General features: G+C 34.8%; 2 protein-coding genes across 5 annotated transcripts in view; one reads left to right on the forward strand and one right to left on the reverse strand.

The window, feature by feature from the left end:
- The window catches only part of LOC119570569 (succinate dehydrogenase [ubiquinone] iron-sulfur subunit, mitochondrial-like), a 4,167-nt gene extending 493 nt beyond the window's left edge, over positions 1-3,674 (forward strand). Inside the window, exons 2-6 of the mRNA XM_037918254.1 lie at positions 1,402-1,544; positions 1,722-1,865; positions 2,038-2,233; positions 2,472-2,696; positions 2,919-3,674. Coding sequence (XP_037774182.1) covers positions 1,402-1,544; positions 1,722-1,865; positions 2,038-2,233; positions 2,472-2,696; positions 2,919-3,017 — 807 coding nt within the window. The 3' untranslated portion in view covers positions 3,018-3,674. The remainder of the gene's footprint in view (positions 1-1,401; positions 1,545-1,721; positions 1,866-2,037; positions 2,234-2,471; positions 2,697-2,918) is intronic.
- Positions 3,675-7,323: 3,649 nt separating this feature from the next.
- The window catches only part of LOC119570580 (coiled-coil domain-containing protein 58-like), a 7,174-nt gene continuing 4,497 nt past the window's right edge, over positions 7,324-10,000 (reverse strand). For 2 of the 4 annotated variants that reach the window (XM_037918267.1, XM_037918260.1), the window contains exons 3-5: positions 9,631-9,633; positions 8,093-8,239; positions 7,324-7,838 (exon numbers count right to left, since the gene is read on the reverse strand). In XM_037918267.1, coding sequence (XP_037774195.1) covers positions 7,728-7,838; positions 8,093-8,239; positions 9,631-9,633 — 261 coding nt within the window. In that variant the 3' untranslated portion in view covers positions 7,324-7,727. The remainder of the gene's footprint in view (positions 7,839-8,092; positions 8,240-9,630; positions 9,634-10,000) is intronic. The other 2 variants (XM_037918273.1, XM_037918263.1) reach the window with 1 other exon arrangement.

Below are 10,000 nucleotides of genomic sequence, written 5' to 3' on the forward strand. Positions count from 1 at the left end.
GGGTTTGACATAGATGATATTTTTTATGACCGTGCTTATGATAGCTACAATGCACTACATTATGCAATGAGGATCATGGATGAAAATCTTCGAAATTACAGCATTTGATGAAGACTATGTATACACAAGTAATTGGATCAGAGTTATATATAAGTAAACAGATTAGTTTATCACTTGATGACTACAAAGTTACATTTACATATGTTATAGCAGACTAAGAAATAAAAAAATAGATATATATGCTGAAGGCAGTGAGGGTAAAAAAGAAAAGAGTGAAAAGGTAGTATTTATAAACTATAGTAAGAGATTATTTATGAATTCTCTCAATTTACTCAGTTTGTTGTACATACTCTGATGTGAAAGTGATATGTCTGTTTGATTCCAAATATGGTAGCAAATTCACACTTGCTGAAGTACAAGAGTTCCAAACCCTTTAACACCTCCAACCCCTTTTCTCAAACCTCCTCCACATCTGCAATCTCCCAAGATAAGCCATTTCATTTATAATTTTTCTAAGTACCTATTTTTACCTCTATACAACAATATTATCTTAATATCATATTCTTAATCTAGCTAATTGGCCTATGATATTTTTCCCTCTGATTGAAAACCTAGTGGTAATTCTTAATAGTATGGATGCACTTGCCAGAGACTAAGTCCCTTACTCAATGCCAAACTTTATTCAACAATCTAAATTGCCATGACTGGGCCTGCACTTCGGGTACTATCAGAGGGGAGGGTTTATGGGGGGCTCTGCCCCACAACACCTCCCAGGAAACATTGTCTTCACCTCAGTATGCACTGCAAGATAGAGCTGAGGCTTGGGAGCACCAAGTAGACTTCAGCTATGAGCAGCACTTCCTGTGGTCTTGTTCTCTTATATGTGGTGGTACCATTCTTAGCTGCAGATTATTTCTTGTACCAATGGCTGCATATTGTCTGCTACAAGAATATCCTCAATTTGCTTTAGATTAGTGCATCCAAACTGTAAAGATTAACCTACTTGGTACATTGTCACGGCATTTCTTGTAAATGTAATGTTATAAGAAAAATAGATTTTGAACCCTTTCTAATTATTACATTGCTCATGAATTAGCTATTGTGGTTCATAGTTGAGACAGATTGCTAAGAAAAAATATTCAAGATTTACAATGTTTTACATATTACTGGCAACTTGTAGAATACTTGCAGTGGTTGTCAAAAACACCTCTATTCTTGTAATTACATGGGTTGTATTTTATCTTAATCTACTTGAAGCATCTGGTCTTTAATGGAAGGCCTGTAATCTGAAATATAACCATCTGTGTAGTATCTAGTGGTTATTGATATGTATTTTATGCATTGCTTTTTCTGTGGTATTTTTATTAAGTAACTCATATTTTTGCTGTTTCCTCCCACTAGGTGCGCTCCCAGAGCACAGCAGCTGCAACAGCTGCCCAACCTGTACCAGAAAAGAGGTTGAAGAAGTTTTCCATTTATCGCTGGGATCCCGAGAAGCAAGGAGACAAGCCTCACATGCAGACCTATGAGGTGGACCTCAACACGTAAGTTATTACACTGAGGTTGTGTTGGGTTGAATCATCATTTATTTATGATGTGACTCTCTTCTCGCTGATATTTAGATTTGAAATTGATTTATTGAAAGCTGGCTTTCAATAAATCATATGAATGGCTTGATTTTTGGCCATGCTGCATTGTGAAAAATAAATTGATGCTTCCAGCTGTGGTCCCATGATACTGGATGCTCTGCTTAAGATTAAGAACGAGATCGACCCTTCCCTGACCTTCAGGAGATCATGCCGAGAGGGAATCTGCGGATCTTGCTCCATGAACATTGGTGGTGTTAATACATTGGCCTGCATCAGGTATTTGAAATGTTCTTTCAGATACACTGTTACCAGATTTTTTAGCATTAAGATCAAGTCAGATGTTAATATATTTTTGGAACTGAAGCTAGAAATTTTTGTATATATACAATATTACAGCATGAATCATATTTTGTACTTAAAATGATACTCATCCCAACTTTCTCCACAGCAAAATCGACACAAACTTAAACAAGGCAACAAAGATCTACCCCCTTCCTCACATGTATGTCATTAAGGACCTGGTTCCCGACATGAACAATTTCTACGAACAGTATCGTTCAATCCAGCCCTGGTTACAGCGTGAGGATGGACTCAAGCCAGGCGATCAGCAGTATCTGCAGTCTGTTGATGACCGCAAAAAGCTGGTAAAATTTTTTTTTGTATATTTATAGATATGGATTTATAGTTCTTATAAATAGTATATTTATAGACGGATTTATAGCACTTATTGTTAGTATATTTACAGTGCATGTTAACTGGATGTGATATTTTGTAAAATGAGTTCCTTTTTCATTTGAGTGTATAGATCAATAAATAAATTAAAATGGATATATAGATATACTCCAATAATAATAAATCTTTCTCCTCCCTCTTATCTCTCAGGATGGTCTTTATGAGTGCATTCTTTGTGCTTGCTGTTCCACCTCCTGCCCATCATACTGGTGGAACGGAGACAAGTACCTTGGCCCAGCAGTCCTCATGCAAGCCTACCGATGGATCATTGATTCTAGGGATGAAATGTCTGAGGAACGTCTGAAGAGGCTACGTGATCCTTTCTCAGTGTACCGTTGCCACACCATCATGAACTGCACAAAGACATGCCCTAAGGTAATGGACTGGGAACACAAATTTATGGGTATTAATGTGTGTATTCATATATGAAGAACACAACCACTTTAGGAAGTTTCAAGCTATCAAAGAAAATGCATTGAAAGGCTCATTTATAATGGACTTTATTGATAGTTAACTGTTACAGTAGTAGCATTTTTAAAATTTTGTATATTGAAATTAAGGTTGCCAACACCATAAAACATTTTTATTCTCCTTCAGGGATTGAACCCAGGAAGAGCCATTGCAGAGGTGAAGAAGCTGCTCTCAGGCATTGCTAAGAAAGGAGAACCTGGCCTGCACCCCATGGGAGCCAACTAACAGTCATGTAAATTCAGAGAATGCATTGCAAGTAAACTCCAAAGACATTCTGATAATACTCTCAGAAGTATTGACCAAGGAAGTCGAGTACAATTGCTTAATGAAGAAAATCATGGGTTCTCACTAACATGTCTTTAGTGGGAATGATTGATCTCTTTAGATGGAATATTTATGAAGTTGAGTGGAAAAGCAGAAAGGCGGGCAATGTAGTCTTTTGAGATTAAGCACCAGTAGTCAGACTGAGAGATTTTGCACTATCTACCTAATTTATCCAGCCGTGGCAGAAGTGCTTCAGCTACAGTTACTTAATCTCAGGTGGTCCTGTTCTGCTGTACAGTAAATGTGTATAGAGAAAACTAATAATCAATGGTAACACTAAACACATGTATATGTGCAGGGTTCATGGATAAATGTGTAGATATATTTCCCCTGAAAATAATTCATGTACATATTCACCATTTCAGAATTTTTCATTTTATCAATGAAATAATGAATCTGCTGTATCACCCATACAAATAAAGGGTTTGAAGGGATTTACTTTATTTTCATGTATTATTCCAGTTTTGTGATGATGGTGCATGAGGAGAGTGTGAATGTTATTCAGTGTCAATGAGAGATGGTCTGTATTATCAGGTTGTAATAAATATTTAAGCTTTATGTTCTCTATAGCTATCCTCCAGAAGCTGTTTTGGATTATCATAACTGCTAACTCTTCATGAAAAACACTATTTCATGCAAAGAAACTCATTTTCATCCTAACATACATAAACAAAAACATGGCCATTGGTAATCATATGACCATCTTTACATTGTCCTTGTCTCAGATCATGTATGCAGGAACTCTTACCACTTTCTATGAATTCTAGTTCATATGAAAGTCACACAGGTTATTTATTGTAAGCATAAATGAATTCCTCAGTGTTTTATAGTCTTTTGTGATTAAAAAATCAAAGGGCCAATTTGTTCACTTATGGCTAGCTTAGCATTTGAAAGGTACATATCAGTTTGAAGTTTGGGAGGGAATTACCATATCCTTTTTTCTCCTTTCTTTCTTCTTTCCCTGAAAACATCTTAAATTCCATAAGATGCTTATTGATGTGTGAAGTATAATTTTGTCATTAATGTGCTCTAGTAAGAAGCTTTCATTGCTTATTTGATAGTTATTTGCATTCATGAGGTGAAGGTTTTATTGGATACATAAGTCTTTTCAATTTTCTAGTTCATGGCTCTGAAAACTGCATTTGGAACACTGCTTGAAAAATAAATCACAAATCTTAGGTATCTTTTTTTTCTATTTGGCGTTGGATAGTGCATGTTATTTTTATTACGATAATTATTAAACTACTCTTGAAGAGATACTTAAGTTTTATGATAATTGAAATAACTTCTCTGGGATAGTAAACAAGATATATTAGTGAATGAGAGTGAATGATGGTTGAAACTGCAAAAATTAAAGCAACATCTTTATCATGATGTAGGTTTACAGATTTGCTGTCAGGATATGATAATGCAAAACATAATTATGAGACAAAGAGAGAATGTGTCTGTTACATTCAACATTATCATTATAAGTATCTCTTACTGTTACTGAAATTGACGGTATTATACTTCTTTTACATGATTTCATGTTGCTTTTGGTGAAGTGTTCTTTAATGTCCTTGAATAACAAGTGCGTAATTATATATCTAAACAATGTTTATTGATTAAATCATAAATAAATATGCTAGACATCAAAGGTCATATAGCACTATGGTAAAGTATTGTGGCAAAAGGGGTAAAAATTAGTGGACAGAAGGGGACCAAGAAGAGAAGGAATAGGGAAAGGGAGAGAAAAGACTTCAAAATTTGTTACGGTGATGGCTGAGGTCTAAGGCAGGGGTTATCCCCTGCATTGGGCCTCAGCCTCCATCTCCCAAGTCCCTCCACAACAACAAGGAGCAAGGGATTTGGGAGGCAGACCAAACAATATATGTTTTCAGAGTATGTAGTTGTCAATATCAATTCTTTCTCAGGAATCTCCCATTACATACTATTTTCTTCTTCTTCTTTGATTACAAACATGCATAGCAATACCTTATGGAAAGCATGCTCAAGATTATGATGCAGCTTAATTTCAGAATATTTAATATGATCACATTTACCAGGTGCTTTAATTGTTTTGCTTTGCTAAATGTACTGTGGACACATGAGAGAAGGTTCCAAACAAACTTTTCCCTAATGTTTGCAGGCAAACTAGTAAAATGCCCCCCCCCCCCCCATCCCTTGCTCATTGTCATGGGGGGGGGGGGTTAAGTAGATAGGGACTAAGGCCCAATGTAGGGGATCACCCTTGCCTAAACTAATTTTCCATGGCCTTTCTTAACCCTTTTTGCTACTCTAATTTACCATAGTGCCATATGACCTTTGATGTCTTACCTAGGGGCTTTGCCCCTAAGCTTCACATTATCACTATTTTAAATAAGCCGCTAATGACCTTAGATGTTGAAGCAGCAGAAATTTTTCAACAAAAAAATCAATTGTAAAATGCCCATGTTGGAAATTGAGTAGTTTTACAAGAATGACTGGGAATTAACAGTATCTTTATGGACCATATCGGGCACTATTTATTTATTTATAGAAAAATTTCTGCCGTGTTAACACCTAGGGACACTAGCAGCGTATTCAAAACATAGCGATAGGGTGAGGCTTGGGGGCAAAGCCCCCAGGTAAATTTTTTTGGTTAAGTAAGACAGTGTTTATGGATTTCCAAAATGGTCAATGATCAAAACAAACAAATGTACCAGCCATCAAAGGTTACACAGCATTATGATGAAGTGTTGTGGCAAAAAGGGTAAATATGAGTTAAAGATTTGGGTAAGTGGACAGAAGAAGGGAATGAAGAAAAAAAGGAGAAGGAAAGTGGGAGAAGAAAGCCTCTGCAAAATTAGTAGAGGCAAGGGCTGAGGTCTAAGGCAAGGGTGATCCCAAACATTGGGCCTCAGTCTCGGTACAAGTGCCTGCTGACCATACATGGTAACAAGCTAAGCCAAGTGAGGACTGCTCTTTCTTGCACACAGGACAGTCACTATAGATGTCCTTAAAGTTTTTTAAAGATTTTTAAAAACTAATTTGAAATGCTATGACATCTGACCGAAAATGGCTCAATCAAGAGGAATTTAACGGGAGAAAGATTTATATACAGATTTCTTTTACTATATATTAATACAAACATGAAGCAAATCCATTATCACCAGCGAACTTTATTTCATAATTTACTGAAAATGTCATAAATTCCTTAACCCTTTCCCGACGGGTAGTATTCATAGTGGCCCAGGCCTCGCTGCCGGGCTTATATCGTCACCCTAGTATGTACGACCGCTCATGCCCAATACCAGTATCCCTTGCCTTTTCTTCGTAATACTAAGAGCCTATGTTGTATTTTCAAAATTATTATTTTCCAAGGTCTCTATTTGCCATATATCCTGATAAATCAAGACTGTAGGATATTTTTGTTGTTATATAGACTCCATAGTTGATCATTATTCGCTCTATAGTCTGAATAAAATGAGCAGTGGGTGGCATCATGGAGTAGAAACCTTTTTTTTTTTTTTTTTTTTTTTTATATATATATATATAACATAACTTTTTCAACTGGTTTATATTATCACTTCCATATATATATACCTTTATGTTCAGTTTTATAAATACGTTTTTTTTTAAAAATGCATATTGATATTTTCACGTGGTTTTACATCATCACTTCGTGAATACTATATAATATCTCTGGCCAATGTAGTCGATTACCGACATAATTTTTTTTACGCTAACCTTGGAAGTCTGAGAAGCTTTTATTAAATGCATAGTATAGGAAAAATTAGAAAAAGTGTTAAAAAATACTTAATCACATTTTCAGTGGCAAAAAAATATTATTTTGCCGTAATTGTATAAAAAAAAAAAAAAAAAAAAAAAAAAAAAAAAAAAAAAAAAAAAAAAAAAAAAATCATGGCATGGCCATACATACACCATGGCATGTACATACATGCTCCCCGGCAGATAGTCCAGGCATGCCATGGCATGTACGTACATGCCACCCATTGGCAAAGGGTTAATATAATCTGATAAAATGCACCAATGACAACAGAGCTCCCACTTTAATGTATATACAGTTAATATACACATACTTGGTTATTTTGAAAAATTTGAATTCTGTGCAACATAGACTATTCTACTTGGCAAGGCAACCAAACTGCATTGGCACATGAATGAAGACATTACTTCCTTTGCCATTTTCAAATCACTCAAAAAGCAGAGTAACAGAAACAAAATATTTTCACATCAACTTTACTATATATACATTGATCATCTCAATAAAAAAAGGTAAATAAAAACATGAGGTCAATGATGACATGAGTAATGCAGAAATCAGTTCTATGACATGAAATATGCTGCAGGTCTTTGCTTTAATGCTAAATGTTGGTCATATATTTCAGGAAAAAGTGATTCAACAAGAACCTAGCTGCTTTAACAGACAGTTCCTCTACAAAACTAATTTTAATGTGTACAATAAAAGAAAAAAATGATAATCCCACTGGAATAAACATGTTCAACATGATGATATTAGTCGACCCCAAAAATAACAAACAACAGTTCTCTTTCCATCCCCTAGCAGACGTGTCAGGAAAGTCTTGTACTCTTCCTTCACTTGCACCTATACATTTAATCACACATGGATCAGTCACTCTTTCCAGGCTTGTAGAACTGTCGGCACCTTTCCTCAAAGACCTTTAAACTGCGTTCTCTAACAATTTCCTCAATGGTCAATTCATTCTGCAGTTCTCGGATCTGGAAAATAAATGATATATATAATTACTACCAATTTTAATTACAAAAACAATATCAAATAACACTTATAGTAATGACATTTAACTAATATCTGATCTCATAAATCATTAAAAAAAATAATAATAATAAAATAAAACAAAAAGCACTGACAAGACAAATTAAAACACACACACACACACACACACACACACACACAAATAATAATAATGCAACAAAACCAAGAACACAACTAAAACAAATCCCAAACCACTGACCTTGCTCTGTTCATTACGCAGACTTCTCATGAACTTCGCATCGTCCCTTTTGGTTGCCACATCCTCCCTCATCTGGCGAACCTTTTCTCGCGCTTCAGACATGCAGTGTTCAATTAGCGCTCCTCTTCGCTGATATGTGTTATCCAGCTGTGGATAAAACCAATGACAAAATGAGTTGCATGCACTATAAGGAAAACAAAACCAATGATTCTGATAAAAGATGATGGAGGTAGCAGTGATGATGGTGATTGATGAAGTTGAAGTTGATATAATGATAATATGATGACAATGACAACAACAATGACAGTGATAGTAATGATGATAATAATTACTTGCATTCCACTCTCCATATAAAGTACTATTATGATATTTCAAGTTTGAGATAAAGGATGAAAGTGATTTTATATTCTGCTCTACTCATCAAGCAAATTACAATTACAGACATTAAAACAAATACCTTGTCATACATTCTACTCAATCTCAAGTCAAATTCTAAAAGATATTACTGCATTATAATGGCACAAAGGAATGTTTTAATGAATAGAAGGGGAAAAAATGTATAACATTTCCTTTACGACTTGGATAGCTTGAACTTTTCCGTGGAGGAAAAGGAGACAGGCACTGATTTTACGAGATGTCAAAAGAATGACTAATATATTTTCATAAAGTTAAATTCATCTACAAAATTTGCGTGTGTCTGTCTACTTGCATACCTGCCCTTACATAGCCATTCATACACACTCAAATTCACTCACATATCATTGGCAACCATACATTTTTTTTTTATTATGAAATTCAGAATTTACTTAATAGGAATAACACACCCAAGATTTTGTTAATGACTTCCAATAACACCAACAAGGACCAGTATATCATATTTGAAATCGCATATCAAAAGATCAACCATGTCCAGATGAAAATCTCTTTATATCAAAAATTCAGTAAAAGAACAGATAATTTCCTCTTCACTCAAAAGCAGAAAATAAAATTTCCAAACTCTTCAGCTTTTTCAACATACACAAAACAAAATTCCTTTCTCATTCACAGTCCATACTGAAACCTTCTGTAAGGCCAAACTACAAAAACTGGTTGCTTCTTGGATTATTATTATTTTTTTTTTTTTTTTTTTTTTTTACTCAACAGTTGTTCAGGTAAACCTAAAGTTTACTCTAGAATGACTTGACTACCTGGGGCAAAATGCTGCAGCACATAAGCTTTACCAAGTGTGGAATGCATTTAGGAATAAATTGTAATATATCCAAGATGAAATAACAATGTACGAAGATTATTGCCTTACAGTGAAAACATGTTGGTGTATATTATTTTAACATTCATACAGATATTCCAAGAGGCGCCCAATTAAGTGTGCGTGGCCAAACCTCAATGTAATAGCCAAAAAAATTAATATATTCATCAAAGCCAAAACATATCCTTTTTCAAGTTGGGGTCAGAAGATCGAAGAACAAGGGAGCCACCCTGCGACAGAACACACAGGGAAACATCTTGTCCTCCTTACCACATCACAGAAGTTCACTCACAATCTAAAATGAAAGGAGAAATATGAAATCATGAATTAACTTTTTGTCTTGCTGCTGTTCTATTTTGCAATGTGCATGGAGAAAAAAACTGACTACATGCAATACATACAAGGGTTTGGAAAGATACAATTAATTTTTTCCTTAAATTGTTTTCTTATGCTATGTAAATATTCCATCTGAAAGCTTCCTCAGTGACATATATACTGAAAAGATAGAAACCATAGTTGACGTCTATATACGAACCAAGATTCATTCATCTCTCAATTCTATAGTTTCTCTTTTCTTTCAGATAATGCATTTAAAAACTTTAAATAATTATTTCATATTTCTCCTTCAATGCAATAATCAATTTTTGTTTCTAGATAATAAA

The sequence above is a fragment of the Penaeus monodon genome, chromosome 4 (assembly GCF_015228065.2).
Source record: "Penaeus monodon isolate SGIC_2016 chromosome 4, NSTDA_Pmon_1, whole genome shotgun sequence".
Classification (NCBI taxonomy): domain Eukaryota; kingdom Metazoa; phylum Arthropoda; class Malacostraca; order Decapoda; family Penaeidae; genus Penaeus; species Penaeus monodon.